We start from the raw sequence: 15,931 nt of genomic DNA on the forward strand, positions 1-15,931 counted from the left end.
CTTCCCCAAGTTCTCAAGAAGACCATCCTATTGGCCCCAAACTAGGCACAGAGAATTTGGTATCCAGACTCCTGGACTTGAGCATGTATTCTCCCACCTGGCTGCATCTCCGGGACTACCTACAGTAGCAGCAGCAGCACACGGTCCTGCACCTGGGCTTTCTCCATCACTTCCTTTTGTTTTTGGAATTTGAGCAGTGGCAGCTAAACACCTTCAAGCTTAGGTGGTTGATGTCATCTCGGCAGCCAAGCATCCCTTGACAAAACTGTATATGCCTGTTTGTGGTATAGATTTGTGCCTTGGCGCAGTACTCAGCGGAAAGACAGCCCCCCAACCCAGGCCCTACCCAGGTGAAGTTATCTGATGTTTTGTTGTTGGTTTCGTCCTTAGCCCAGCAAGGCTTTGCTCTGCACAATGAAAGGGTACCTTTTTGGATTTTTTGTGTTTGTCCGATCAGCCACCTTTGTTTAGGTCTCCACTGTTCTACACTTTTTCAAAGGACTACATTTGCTTTCTCCTTTTCCCTTTGTCATGCCACAGTGGAACCTTAACTTTGTCTTCACATTTCTGATGCGCACTCCATTTGAGATCCTTCACAGCTGTTACTTGCAGCTCATCACCCTCATGATAGTGTTTCTTGTACCCATCACATCAGAGCAGCGTGTGAGTTAGCTTCAAGCTCTTTGTGTCATCTGACCATACACCACCTTCTTACAAACTGGATCTGTAGACCCAAGCATCATTCTTGCCTAAAGTTGTGACGCATTTCCACGTAGGGCAAAACATCACTCTGCCGGTGTTCCGCGCTCCACCTCACCATACTAAGGAGGAGAGATTTTATCTCTTGGACCTCAAGAGAATGCTGATTCTCTTCATCAATCATACCAAACAACACCAGGTGTCCAATCAGCTCTTTGTGGGGATCTTTGTAGCGAAGAAAGGTAAGGCTGTGCATAAGAGAACCATCTCACGCTGGATTGTGCTCCGCGTTAAGAATTGTTACGCATTTGGAATGACTGCCAGCTATTTCTACCATGGCCAAAGCTGCTGCCACTGAATTAGCAAGTGGAGTCCCTTCCTAGACATTTGCTAGCCAGCTACATGAGCGTCCCTCCATATGTTCACAAAGCACCTTTGCCTGGATTGTCAGGTTCGCCAAGAGGGACATTTTGCCCACTCGGTCCTGCAGGACTTTCCAGTTTCAATCTATCCAAAGACCTACCTCCATATAGGTACTTCTTTGATAACCATTTAAAAGCTGAGTAATCTGTGGCTAGAAGTTTGTCAGGAGAACAATTTACTTGCCTTCCTTATGGTAGAGAGGTCGAGAGACTATCCAGCTGCAGATTACTCACCGACCCTCCCATCCTCACCATTAAGCAGTTGGCCCTTGTCCATTAATAAGATCCCAAGTCAAGGAATCTACACACTGGTCATACCAGTTTGCCTTTGGAGCACTGCGTCTGGGGATGTGGACAGTCTTGAAACAACAGACATCCTCGCACAGGAGTGGTGCCTATGCAAGCCCTACACAGAATTTGTGGAGCAGAACGGTGTCAGTGCTAAGCTGCACAATGCCACCTACCAAAGTGCAGAGGTACTGCTGAAAAGTCTAATGCCTGGGGTTATATTCAACAGGTGGGGAATCTGCGGCTAGATAAAGTCTCTAACAGAAAAAGCATTACAGAAAAAAAACTTGTACTTTTGCATGTTTGTGCCTTTACAGAATTGAACCAACTGCGTGCAAATTAGAAATGGTCCTTCTCCAGTAGTAACAGTCCAGTGCGAGTGCTAACATGCTCCCACCCCCCTTATCTGAATGGGAGCATGAGCACCACTAGAAAGGTCTTGGCCTAGTTAATCTTCATCAGTCAGTTGCACCTTAAATCTGATTGTACCATCACTATGCATAGTGTCATTGACAAGATACAGTTTCAAGCCTAGGTACCTCCTGTTCACTTAAACTGACAATGACCCGTGCTACAAAAACAGACATGAAGGTAGATTTTTTTTCTATAGTTGTTAATGAATAAAATCAGCCTATTAGAGAGACTCTTAATCTGTGATACCAGTGCAAAGGTGGCGCCATGTAGACTCCTAGTCTGAAAGACAGGTAAAGACTGAGCACCTGAAGGTTTCTCTGCTGTATGTTTGACTAAGCATGAGATTCGGGTTCTACTGTTAATAAATCTATTGCTGTAGCATGTCAGTAACCATCCCTCAATTGATGGCCATCATGCACAGACAAAAAAATGCCTGAAATATTGTTTTATGAAATGAGCCATATATCATCCATGTGTTTGTTGAAATGGACCCAAATAATTTCAGTGGCTAAACTCAAGGGGAGAACATATAGATTAAACAACATTGGTCACAACCCTTGAGAAGTTCTGCAAATAGCCTGATTGAATGTGGACCATATTGGAGGCAATAGCTTACACTGGGTCCTCAGGAAATTAACTAATTGAGGATAGTCCTTATTTGCTAATGCCTACTTGACGGAGCTCTCCACTGATAGATTACGGACTACCATGTCAAAATAAACAGCAAGATTCAATATAATTATGTCTGTGACACCGTATGCCTACAAGCTTTCTTTTAAGTAATTCAGTATGCTGTATTTATAGGCTGGAAGTGTCTCAAGCAGACCTACGTTTTATGCAGATGTTATTTCATTTGAAAAGATCGCGCAACTGAGCTGCTCCCACATTCTGAAAAAGTCCATATTGGATGTGGAAGATTCATAGTAAGATTATAGTTAGACTAGTTCTGATTGGGAACCAATCTAATCTTAGCTGTCAGTCGGCACTCTGAACTTTGACTCAGACCCATTATGTAATTACATTGGTCCCTTGACCTATGTGTGGTAACCCAGTTGCAATGGGCACCACAGAAACAAGAGACGCCAAGAAAGCAAAGTTTGATCCTTTTAGTTTTAGTTGGGGCTCGTGTTCTCTATTGGTCACTCCCTGGCACATTGGCTCAGGGACATGGCTCTCAGGATCGAGTTTAGGATTGAAAGGAAACCATGATAAAAGGCACACAGATTATTCCCAAAGATGTTCTTTGGTGCTTAATGTTGGACAGTTTTAACTTGATTCCAGGAGTGTCTGTCCATTGACTGATCCTGCTCTGTTATTTTAAGAGCTAAGAGGTCAAATCAGCTGTAGCGCTCCTCTCCCATACACCCGCGTTTCCATGGACCATAATGTTAATTGCATTAGAGCTCCTGCCAGCAAAAGCCATATAAACAGGATTGAGGTCTTATCTTGGCACCAGAACCTACTAGAATATCTGGTGTGCCATATATAGCTATGTTTTAACCATTTTTCATTTTGCTGTCTGACTGGCGAGGAACTCTTAACTAATGTTTTTATTTTTTTGCCATACATTAGGAGTTACAAAACTTCATCTATTGAGTTAGTGTTCACTGCCTAGTCACTCTAGGTCTTGGAAAGATGAGTTTCAAGTAGGATTACTTGTAGGAGTGGTGTAAGGATTTTCACCACTTTAATCAAATGGAATTTTTTCAGTGGGGCCACTTGCTATGGGCTTGCGAACGAACAATCTTCTGACCTTAGTTTTCAATAATTTGGCATCCCCACTAGTTTGCACCATAAAGCTGCTTGGGGCTATACTTTGCCTTTGCCTTCATGAAGCACCAACCAGAGAGCTGCACATTATACCTTTTGGCATGGCACATCAGAGGAAAATGAGGTAAATTAACTAGAGAACTGCCCATTATTGTTCGACTGCCACAAACCAGGAAAAGCATGGACATGGACTTGTTTTTACACAGTGCCTAATACCGGGTGTGTGGCTTCAACTAGTGCAAAGAAGGCCACCTGTCTTTCTAGCTCCGCTAGCTGGGAATGCCTACAACATAAAAACGTATTGTGGCTACCTGTGTGGACCACCAGAACCGCTGCAGATGCTGCCTATTAATTGGTGACTGGCTCTGTCCTGCTGTAAGCAGTGGATTAATTCCAATCACATTGAATCTCTGCTCCCAGGACACGCTAGAGTGCCCGGCTGCAAGATGGCCGCCACCCTATGAGGCTGTGACGGCCAGAGCAGATAATCAGACATTTATCTGGTACATCGGGCCCTGCATAGACGGTGCCTACACTGCGGAATCCTTGCCACACGTAATGTGAATGAAGCTACACTTGGAAAATGAGAGGAGGACCTTATTTCTGATAAGGCTGACTTCGGTCTTCCGACAGCTATTGAAGTCTCCGGAACGGGAAACCGTTGCAGTGCACCACGCTCTCTTGTTTCTGAGGAGCGACCCTGTGGGCCAGTCTGGGCTCTGTCTGGTAGGTGCTTCGGGCTGGAGTGCGACCCGGTCACTTGAGAGCTGGTGCGGGGAACTTCGCTCTGCGTGGACGGCTGCTTCGGGGTTGGGCCTGCAGACCTGGTGTGCTGTTCGGGCTCTGGCAGTTTGGGGTGACCTGGAACAGTGGCTGAGTATTGTAGAGCTCCCCGGGAATTGTAAATCGCTTTGGGAGAAGCGGAGTGCCTCCCTGGTTCCTTTATGGGTGCTGGGCAGCCATCTGTCTCTCAGAAGCCGCTTGGACTGCGGGACAAATGTTCTGCTCGTTGTGCAGAGCTGGAGGCAAGAGGTGGTTAGCTAGATCCAATTCAGGGGAGTGTGGCCTGCGCTTATTACTCCACGCGTGTTGTCTGTATGGACCCCCTTTGGCAGTTCGGGGTGCCCATGGCCTGCTAAACTCACATCTGGGGTCAAGATGCCGCAATGCGGCATTACAGATGGCACTTGCATTTTGCCTATTCACACCACATGGTTGTGCATGGACTATTGGTTACCAACACATGATATTGATCTATGGACAACTAATGTCACTCACCTTCCGAGAACTTTTTCTGACCGGTCACCAGTGTTGCTGGAGATGGTCCCTCCAGGGAGTGATGCACGCACATTTTCATGGCCGGGGCACTGCGCAATCAGGTGTTCTAGGAGAGGATTAGATTGGCTGTCTTGTAACACTCTGAACTTAATGAATAATAGGTGGAGTTGCAAGCCTCTCTTTTGGGAGGCTCTCAAGGTTGTGAACAGAGGAGCACAGATAGCGAAACAGACGGGTGCTGCTCCCGATGAATGACAACTCGCATGATTGGAGGAGGAGATACAAGAGCTGGAGCTCCAGTATTTTGTTGCTTGTAGAGCGGCCACATTAGCATCTGTCCCCAGCAAACTCGTAGATTATGAAGAAGCAGCCCAGATGGAAATTCTTTATTTGGGGAAGGAGATCTATGCTCGTTGCTATGGTGAGTGTGACAGGGCAGGCAAGACACCAGCTAACTTGCTTTGCAGAACCATGGACAAGTGATTACATAGTTGCACTAAGGGACAATCAGTCCGACGAACTTGAGGGCACTGACGCTATATGGAGAGAAATGACTGCCTTTTTCTCCCCCCTTTATGGGGCCAGACATCTGGCACCATCTCAAGATTTTACCTATTATTTTGATTCCTTGCAGTTGTTGTTGCCCAAGGAGGGCCATTGGTGCTTCCTAAATGAGCCCCTTTCTGTGGAAGAGGTTATACAGGTTATTAATGCACAACTTTTGGGCAAAGCTCCTGATCTGGATGGGCTCACTGTGGACTTCTAAGGAATATGCCCATGCCCTGGCCCCACATCTTCTTGCATTTACAAGGAGTCCCTTGCTAATGGCATATGCCCCCGACTCCATCCCTTCCCTCCCTTGCCCCTCTACTTTCCCGCGGGAGACATTGATCATGACAATACTTCAGCTGGATAAGGATTCTCACCAATGTGAGTCGTACCAACACTTACCCATGATTTACACAGACAATAAAATTCTTGCTAAGTTGATTGCCTCACAGCCACGTCCTCTACTGCTGACTATTGTGTGCACGGACCAGTAGGGCTTTGTCACTGGCAGGTCAACTGCTCACAACCTGTGCACCTTCTTTGGCCTAATCCATACTATCGATCCTAAACTCAGTGCCAGGGTGGTGTTCTTGGACGCCACTAAGGCATTTGACTAGCTTGATTGGCCTTATCTGTTTGGTTTGTTGTCATGCATTGGAGTGAGCACCAGATTTACAAAACTGATCAGCCTTCTGCCCACTGTCACCCATCCTATTAACCATAACAGTGGAGCGGCTTACGGCTTGATTGCGTCAGCACCATGCACATTGGAGTCTGGCATTTTACGCTTTGCAGAATTGTTGTTTCAATGTATGCAGACAATGTCACTCTATATGTGAGGGACCCATGAAAAAATTTAGACCCACTGATTGGAGAATGCACTAAGTTTGGCGAAATATCGAGGAATACTATAAAATGAGCCAAGTCGATCTATTCCGTCTGACAGATGCAACAATGGAATTCACCTCTGAGTTCCTGCTGAGTAGGGTGAGGGAGCTGGTAAGTTACCGGGGAATTTGGCTTATTAGGGACATAGATGATCTGTGGAAAGGCAAATATGGGCCCTTAATGACTTGGTTAGACAAGCTGGTGGAGAGCTGGCAGAAACCTGCACTCTCCTTTACCAGGAGGCTAGCCATTCCCAAGATGGTAATCCTCCAGAAATTCCTCTATCTGTCCATTAACCTGCCCCTTCATCTGCTGTCGTATTTCTGCCAAGAGCTTCGCTTGCGCCTGTTATCCCTTGCGTGGGAGGAACGGCAGCCCAAATCACATGAGAGATACTCAGGATCCCCTTTGAACAAGGTGGGCTTGGGGCCCCAGAGATGAATCTGTACTACTATGATGCCCAGGCACAGTTTGTATAATACTGGCTTTTTCCTATGCAATGTTTGGTGCACACAGCACCCGCACACAACCACACTGTGCCATGTCCTCTTCAACTGGTGGTGTTCTCTGCTCCTACGCGCCCGTGAGCACAAATACACTGTTGCTTGCAAGGTATGGGCATTGAACAAACACCGACAGTGGGCTTGGTTGGAAAGACTATTTGCCCCTCCATTTCCCCTAATTGGACACTCCTCCTTCCCTATTATCCTCGACATTGGGACCCGCAGCAGACTGTATAAATTGCAGCTGGAGGTTATTTTTATCTAACAGTAAGCGCTGCATGGCCTAGCGTGACTGCTTGACACATTCACATATTACCATCTGCGGGCCACCGTCTGGACGGTTCACAACTCATTTCCCAAGGCTCCACCCACCTTCCAGGGACTGGAGGTGATACTTACAAACTCGTCTCCGCACAGGTTGATCACAGGACTCTATGCTGGTATGCAGGAGACTGCACTAGTGTTTGCTTCTGTCAGCCAGCGGGCGTGGGGCACAGATCTGTTGACTCCCCTTACAGGTGACCAGTAGAAGTATTGTTGCACTCAATCTGTGCGCTTCCCCCAATTATAATGGAGACTATTGCATTTCAAATATCTCGATAGATTATACCGCACACCCGAAAACGATGCACAGAATGGGTTTGATTGACGATGCGCACTGCGTTCGCTGTGTTGTCTTGCGCTGACTTCCTACATCTAGCTTGGGACTGTCCTGGAGTGCAGCACTTCTGGAGCATGGTATTTGACTAGTGGAGGCCACTGGGTACAAACTCAAGCGCTGTCCACATGTAGCACTTTAAGGTACATAAAAGATGTGCCTTCAGACATGTGTAAATTGTCAGCTGTTCTCCTTCTCTTGGCAAACAGCTGAGTGGTGACGCACTGGGCTGACGCCGCAGAGTGTGTTCCTGGCAGTAGGCGCGTCCCTAAGCCTTCCCAATTAACTGCTTACTTCGGGCTGTTGCCAGCAAAATCAGGACCTAAAGATATGTGGTCCCCTTAGAGCAGTACCTCGGGGCCCAGGCTGACATGGAGGGTCCAGCACCTACCACTGAAGTCGATTGACTACTTAGACCTCCATATTGTAATTTGGGCTCCACAGGTGGCCTAGCTAGACTGCATCGCAAAGCCCCGACCTGCTTACATAGGAGAGCAAACTTTTAAGCTCCATTTCCAGGTCTTTACACTGACTGCCCCTGCTCAGTGGCTTCTGCCCTACCTTTCTTCCTTTCTTTTCCTATTTCTTTTTTCTTACTGGTTCTATTCTCCATTTTTTAACAGTGTAAACGACACCACAGTAACTGCATGTACTATTTGGAGAGTATGTTGTATCATAAATTCTGTGACAGTACTGGATTGTACATTGTTTGCCTCTGGATTACTTGAAAAATGTAAAAGAATAATTAAAACAAAAAAATCCTTGCTCCCGGGGATCAATCGTTTTGCACGCAAAATGGCAGCCACCGCAGGATCTGAACTGCGTCCGTGGAACTGAGTCCCTGGCTCTGCGTGAGCTGGGAAAGGTGAGCTGCTGGTGCCAGCGGGCATGGAGAAGGACGTGAGGAGTCCTCATCTCTCCTCCCCTTCAGCGCATAAAAAAATAACAAAGACCTACTGCACCCCCTCCTCCATACATGGCCTGAGTGGAGGAGAGACACACCATGCCAGCTGAGAAATACTTTGGTAGCAGGCCAATGGCACTGCACTACAGGTGCCAACCACACTGCAAGGGTGCAGAGCTGACACTGCAGTGGGTGAGATCCATGGTCATTGGCAAGGAGCAGCGGGTGGGGCCACTCATCTGGGAAGTCCTGAGGTATAAGATAAGAACACTGATTTTGAACAATTGTGATATTCGTGGGCCTGGAGCTACGGAGAGACTGATGCTAGGGCTGAGACAGAGGTAGACTTGAGAAGGGACTTGAAGTACATTTCCTTTTAGACCCCCAGTTAGCAGGAGTAAATTCCACCTGCTGCTGACAGGGTTGCGTGGCTGGGGCTACCACAAAGGACCTGGGTTGGACCCTCAGAGTCTCGGCAGCTACCGGTATAGTGGGACATGTATTAGATGGGGTTTTTGCTCGTACTTCTATACAGTTGGTTTTAACTAATGCTCAGTTAGGCTGGACTGATCATCACCTGTTGAGTTTTAAAATTGATACCACTTATCTCCCTGTTTTGCATGAATTGGAGAGCAGAGTAATTAGGCCATGGAAGAAGATTAAAGTGGAAGAGTTAGCTCCTGCTTTAGAAGAGGGCTGGGACAGAGCCAAGAAGTCGGCTCTGCCCCTGCTTGACAGCTTCCATCAAGGTGTTGAAATGGCCATGGCTCAATTGGCTCCTCCTAAGCTTCTGGGGCCCTGTAGCCGGAAGAAACCTAGTCAACCCTGGTTCACGAGTGAACGCAAATCTTTTCAGAGAAACTACCGGCAACAGGCGCACCTGTGGAAACTAAACCCAGTCCCAGAGGAAAGGGACATATTAAAGTCCACCCTCAAAGCTTACAAAGCGGCGCGTTTTAAGGCTAAAGCTAATTTTTATACTGCTAAAGTCAAGGAGGCTTTGAATGCCCCTAGAGAACTTTTTTAAGTGATAAAGACACTATCTACTCCCTTTAGGCCATCCGATCTGGAAAATTCCCAGGAGCTCTGCGATAAGGTAGCTAGGTACTTTGAGAACAAAATTCTCCAAATACATGCTAATTTTTTTCCTCAGGAGGTTTCTAGGGAAACTATTTTCTGTGGCGCCCGGTGTCTAAAGCTAGCTGTAAAGTCGTATCCGACTTTCATATTCCTACCCAAGATAGCATTAGAAAGATGATTCTAGAAATAAAGTCAGGTTCCCCTCTGGATCCGTGCCTCCCCCCCCCCCCCCCCCCCCTCCTATTTTTAAATTGGCTCCAGACCGGATGGCTCTGGCTCTAGTTCCTATTTTTCAGGAGGTTCTAAATTCTGGGATCTATCCCTCTCCATGGAAGGAGACCATAGTTCCTCTAAAGAAGAAGCAAGATGGTGATAGCCAGGATCTGAACAATTTACGGCCAATAGCGCTTCTTCCTTTTCTGGCAAAACTTTTAGAGAAAGTCTTGAATATGGAACTGGTAGAATTCTTAGCGGAAGTGGTAGGCCTTGACTCATCTCAACATGGTTTTAGAGAGGTGCACAGTACGGAGACTGCCCTTATTTCATCCTCTGATGTCATGCAGAGATTGGCAAGCGAAGGTCAAGGGGCCATCCTAGTATTATTAGATCTATAGGCGGCGTTTGTTACTATTTCCCCTCATCTACGGACGTCCCGCCTTTATCAAGTAGGGATTAGAGAGCGAGCCCTTAAGCTTCTGGAAACTTTTTTGACCAACAGATGGACCACTGTTAGTTGTGGTAATTTTAGATCTACACCTTATCTACTACCCTGTGGGATTCCTCAGGGATCTTCTTTGAGCCCCACTTTGTTTAATGTGTATGTTGCCCTGCTGGCACATTTGATTCGATCCTTTTGGATTTATCCCGACCTCCTATGCGGATGATACTCAGCTTATCATCCCAGTTAAAAAGCCTTGGGAGGAGGTTGCGGATCGGTTCAATAACTGTATGCAAGCAGTTAGCAATTGGATAAAGAGTAACTGGCTTAAAATGAATGCTTCCAAAACTGAAATCCTCTGTTTTGGGCTGGGAAAAGAGCTATGGAATCCACGTTGGTGGCCTGCCGATTGCAGTACCCTTCCGATTCCCACTGCTATTAGTAGGAATCTGGCCATTCTCTTTGAGCATTTATCCTTCAAAAGTCAAGTTAATCACACCTTAAAGACATGCCTTTGGCTCATTAAAATGCTCAGGAAAAGCTTTACTTATCTCCAGCATGAATGGAGAGTCTCTGCTATTTTAGCATTGGTTATGTCCAAATTAGACTATTGTAATGCCTTATTTCTTAATCTGGACAAGGCTTTGATTAACAAGTTGCAACTGGTCCAGAACTCGGCTGCTAGAGCGGTTCTTAATCTTTCTCGTTGAGCATCAGTTAGCGGGAGCCTTAAACAATTACACTGGCTCCCGGTGGCTCAGCGCATCATCTTTAAATCACTTTGTTTGACTCATAAAGTAGCTCACGGGATCGGTCTTCGTTACCTTACCACCAGGCTCTGTTGGCATGTTCCCAGGAGAAATCTTAGGTCCTCCAAATCCTACAGAATCCAGGTCCCCAGCACACGCAAAGCCAAATGGGGTGATAAAGCTTTCACTGTGGCGGCAGCAAAATGTTGTAACTCCCTTCCTTTGAATATTAGGCAAGAACCCTGTTACCTAGAGTTCAGGAAACTGGTCAAAACATGGCTCTTTCCCCGATAGCTTCTGTCCTTTTCTGGGTTTTTTCCTCCCAAGTAATCCACTCTCTCTACCGTTTGCTTCTCTGGGTAGTTCCTCGGCATTGTCTTTTTTCTTCCTCACCTTTTCTATATTAGCGCTTCCATGCTCTTTGTGAATCGGAATGCGCTCTATAAATCCGATATACATACATACATACATACATACATACATACATACATACATACATACATAAACGCGTAGGTGCTAGCCACCTCTGATTTCTCGAACCAGGACAGAACACAGAGGAGGCGGATAGTCCTGCTCTGTGAAACTTGCTCTATTCCATTGCCTTGGTTGTCATACTGTAGCACTATTGTGAAGTGCTACAGCAAGAAACTGAGACTTCTCGTTCTTGTCTGCTAGTCTGTGGAGTGGGGCGGCCACAGTCAGCTGACACGATTTTGCTGCTGTGTAGAGCCCAACTATCTGGATCACCTCGCTGCACCTGTCGATGATCGACTGAGCATCGGACTGCAACTATCGACTTACAGAATGGGTAAGACTGTAGACCTGAAACAGCCTGAAATCCTGTATGAGGCTAGGCAGGCACATGGGAAGACTGAGATTACTCATGAGATGCTGGCAGCGACTGGGCATCAACCTGTTGAAGAATCGATTGACTTGAAAGTGCTTCTTAGTCAGATACTACTAAGTCTGAGCTTCATTGATCATAAGACACATAACTGACTGTGCGAATGGGCACTATAACCCAAAACATCTGAAAGCATGAAAGCTGCATATCAGAATCCGAGAAAAGAATCTCCAATGTGGAAGATGATCAATCGACAGGATATGAAAAACTCCTTCAGCTGGACCACGTTCTGTCGCTAACAAAAGCCAAGAACAAAGATCTGAAAGCATGCTCCGGATGGAAAAACCTGCACATAATGGTAATTGCAGAATCTACAGCAGCTGGGAAAATGCAACTTTTTGTTGAGGAAATGCTGGTGGCATTATTTGGGACAGACCATTTCATTATACTATTAACAGTTGAGAAAGCCCACCGTTCGCTTGCTCCCTATGCGTCTTCGGGAACACCCGTCAGGCCCATTATAGCCCAACTGCTGAGTTTCAGAGATCAAGACCCAGCACTACAGCAGACCAGCGAGAAAAAGGACCCGCAATAAAAAGGATGTCACATCTCATTGTCCCCAGATTTCACGATAGTGGTATGGGAGGTTCTGCGAACATTTCTACCAGTTATGAAAATAACTACAACAGGTAAACTATACCCACCATGTGGTATACTATGCCCACCAACTTAAAAAATACTTACCTTGACACAGTTAAGATCTTCTCAGACCCTCCCCAGGTGAACACATTTATGAAAGGTTTAAAAAACACATGTGCCAGCACAAACGAGGAGTAGCCGCTCTGATGATGACACCGATGAGGACTGAGGGACATTGCCTTTCTTGCTGGAGAAAAATAAGACTGGTGGCCCCGTCGTGCATCGAACAGGATAATGACAAGCAGAAAACTAACCGTGACATCACTATGTCAAGTGTGTAGACAACACACTAAGAGCACTATAAAGCATTGCGTAATATAGAAGTGAATTCTGCTCCCTGCGATTGATCAGTCTTTATAATGCTTAACTTTCCAGGCTGGAATGTAGGTCCGCATATGAAGATTTGGTTGCCGCCCCACCCCAGACATTGTAAGTGTGATTTTTGTAAATGTATTGATCCTGTTACAGTGACTGCACTTCCAGTGACATTATGAGTTGCAACTGTTAATGGGAGGGTGGAGGGGGGTTTACTCAGCAGCTGGTTGAGGCTGGTGGTGGGTGAACACAGGCCCATGGGCAGTGCCCCATAGTAGCTATCTCGTCCACAGCTGAGGTTATGGTACATGTGCATGGCACCTAACCCACCAGAGAAAAAGAAGCTGTAGATCATTAGCATGGAATGTATGAGGGTTGAATAACCCAAGAAAGATGAGGATGATACATGCATACGTATCAATCAATCAGTCAAATTTCTTAAGCGCGCTACTCACCCGGAGGATTTATACAAAAAGGGTGAATTTATCATTATAGGCAACCTTCAAGCATCCTCGACGGTCACTCCTCTAGACACTTCTTTATATTTCCATCTCAAATCGACACATAAAAAGCAGACAGTAAATTTCCCATTGGATCCTGACAGGTTTTGACCTTTGGAGACCGCTCTTGGTCAGGCAAAACCAAAAAAATTTATTGCAATGCTATACTTTGATGCACAAGCCAAAATGCCTGTTGGGGACAATCCTTCCAGAGTGACCTGGGAGACAGACGTAGGTGCTCCCTTAACTGATAAGGTATGGGAATACTGCTGCACACAAACTAGGGAGCTCCTGCCTAGTAGTTGATTATGATTAATCTATTATCATTACATTAATAGAGTATACTATACGCCAGAAGCACTCCATAGGTGGGGATTGAAAAGATAATTCTAAATGTGAACGCTGTGTTGCGGAGGCTACTGAGTTTTTGTTTCTTTTAACTTGGAGCTATCCGCAGATCCTCACTTTCTGAAGTAAGGTCTTCGTCTGTATCCAACTAATTGAGGTTTCTATGCGAACGTCTCTACTGGTGGCATTACTGGGTTGGGTGAAGAAAATCCCTTGTACTAACTGCGAATTCACGGTTCTAGTACTCTAGTACTAACTTTAATTGCTCTAAAGTTAGCCAAATGATTGGTGATGAAGCACTGGGGATGTGGCCGTGTCACTAAGACAAAACAGTGGCTTTCGGAGGTTACATACTGTAATCAACGTGAACTATATAATAAACTGATCCCTGAATCATCCTGCTGTAGAGATATACGGGTTGATGTTGCTGACATTGAACCACCTACGCATATATTGATAAGTTTTGTATGGAGTTACTTTTATAGGAACTATACTAAACAACAAGATCAAGACTGCGTTAAGATCTGATCTGTTGTATTGCTCGTTTTTCAATGAAAGCGAATAAAAACAATTTTAAAAATTCTAATAAACATGTACGCTATTTGTTAGAGCTCATGTGTCCTCCTTATTGTCATCTGTACTCCATGTGTGAGTTCTATGTTCCTGTGCATGGTTTTTAGTATGTGGCTTGGTAGAACAATAGTGACGCCTAAACCTTTACGCTTTTTTCGTTCTAACTGAGACAGGATATGAAACTTTTAATTTTGGACTCGATTAGTAGCCAGCTTGCCTAATTGCATATAATATAGTGGCTAACAAAGTGCCTTTTTCTTGTTTCACTGCTTTAATTGTAGAGTATTTGTGTGACAATATTTTCCATTTCTTTCAGGGTCATAAAGGACTTCATGATCCAAGGAGGGGACTTTGTAAATGTAGGTGATGATACGCTGTTCTTTAGAAAATAGCTGCTGAATCTTCCAAACTCAAACTTACATGTAAGAACATACTCCTGCATTCCCCCGAGCTAAATCTCTACTGGTAGAACATCTCTTCTTGCATGAGAGCATACAAAAGTAGCCTTTCACAGCTGAAGTCCTTGGTTCTTGCAGTGCTAAAGCGTGAGAGCTATGTGCGGTCCTGCTACTGCCCTGCCACCAGCATGCCCACCTCACTTTTGGTCCTGTCTTTTTGTTTACTTTGGACATAGTGTTGTGTATTATGTGCTTCTTAAGAATTGTTCTGCTTATTCTGTTGTCTTTGTGATAGCACAGTCTTTTTTTTCTTTCCTCTAACGTCATGCTTCTGCTTCTAGGTCAAGAGCCATTATGTGTGAGTCTCTTGGGGGAAGTGCTTGTAAGAGGGAGTGATCATGAATCGACTGCACCATTTCTTCATCACCTTCACATTTTCATCCAAAAAACAGGCATTGGGTAGGGCTCTTTCTCCTCTGAAGACCCGTTTTTTTTTTTTACATTCCAGTAACATGGTCACAGCCAGTTAGCTTGGAAATGAAAGCATGTTGTGGGTTAGCATGCAGCTTGCTTTTGCTACGTTCACACCTTAAGTGATTCCATGGTGCTTGTTAATCCTCACTCCAGGCTCATTTCTAAGGTTTCACCTGTCCTTGCATTTGGGGGGCATGCCTAGAGGAGCCTAGAAAGGCTAACTCTAGAGTTTGTCCTGATAGTCTTTCAAGTCTAACATCAGTTGGTAAAATTTTGTTGGGATTTCTTTTCTCTAAACCACAGGCAAGAAAATGATGATCAAACCTTGCTGGACATGTGAAGCACAGTTCCATGGTCTCGGCCCCTGTAGAGCGTACCAGTGCACAAATAGTGTTACAAATGCTGCACATTCAAGGTCCAAGGAATACTAACATCAGCTCTACGAGGAGAGGATGTTAGGTTTTTCTGAAGCCAGTATCAAAAACGAAGACCACACCTTTGGTGTTATTTTGGAACAATTATTATTATTGGGTACCTCATGCATCTGAACACAACATTTAGCCTACCACGCAAGGGTCTAGCTGTACCATAAAATAGAATTGTTGTAAGTCATCTACACAGCCACATGCCTACAACCCTGGGGCCGGTGGCGTGGAAGAGGTACTAAGTAACATTATTAACAAAAGAAATTCATCCCATACGCCCCCAATTCCCCTTCCTGTTTGTAGCAATATGATTGACAACAGACAGTAACTGGCATCAGATTCAGATAGTGGGTAGTGTCGGGTCCCCGGTCTTTTCAGCATTCCCACTCAACGGTATACCGGGGAGTAGGTGTAGGACCCGGAGGTAACTTGAGCAGGTCAGCTCTCTGAACTCCCTTAAGAGAAGTTTCATGAAGGGGGCCCATCTATCCGTGT

At 45.5% G+C, this 15,931-nt stretch overlaps 1 protein-coding gene across 5 annotated transcripts in view; it reads left to right on the forward strand.

Moving 5' to 3' along the window:
• Positions 1-15,931, forward strand: part of PPIH (peptidylprolyl isomerase H) — a 166,364-nt gene that overhangs the window by 85,149 nt on the left and 65,284 nt on the right. For all 5 annotated transcript variants that reach the window (XM_069240333.1, XM_069240331.1, XM_069240332.1 and 2 more), the window contains one exon: positions 14,456-14,498. In XM_069240333.1, the coding sequence (XP_069096434.1) occupies positions 14,456-14,498 (43 nt within the window). The remainder of the gene's footprint in view (positions 1-14,455; positions 14,499-15,931) is intronic.

Source organism: Pleurodeles waltl, chromosome 6 (assembly GCF_031143425.1).
Source record: "Pleurodeles waltl isolate 20211129_DDA chromosome 6, aPleWal1.hap1.20221129, whole genome shotgun sequence".
Classification (NCBI taxonomy): Eukaryota; Metazoa; Chordata; class Amphibia; order Caudata; family Salamandridae; genus Pleurodeles; species Pleurodeles waltl.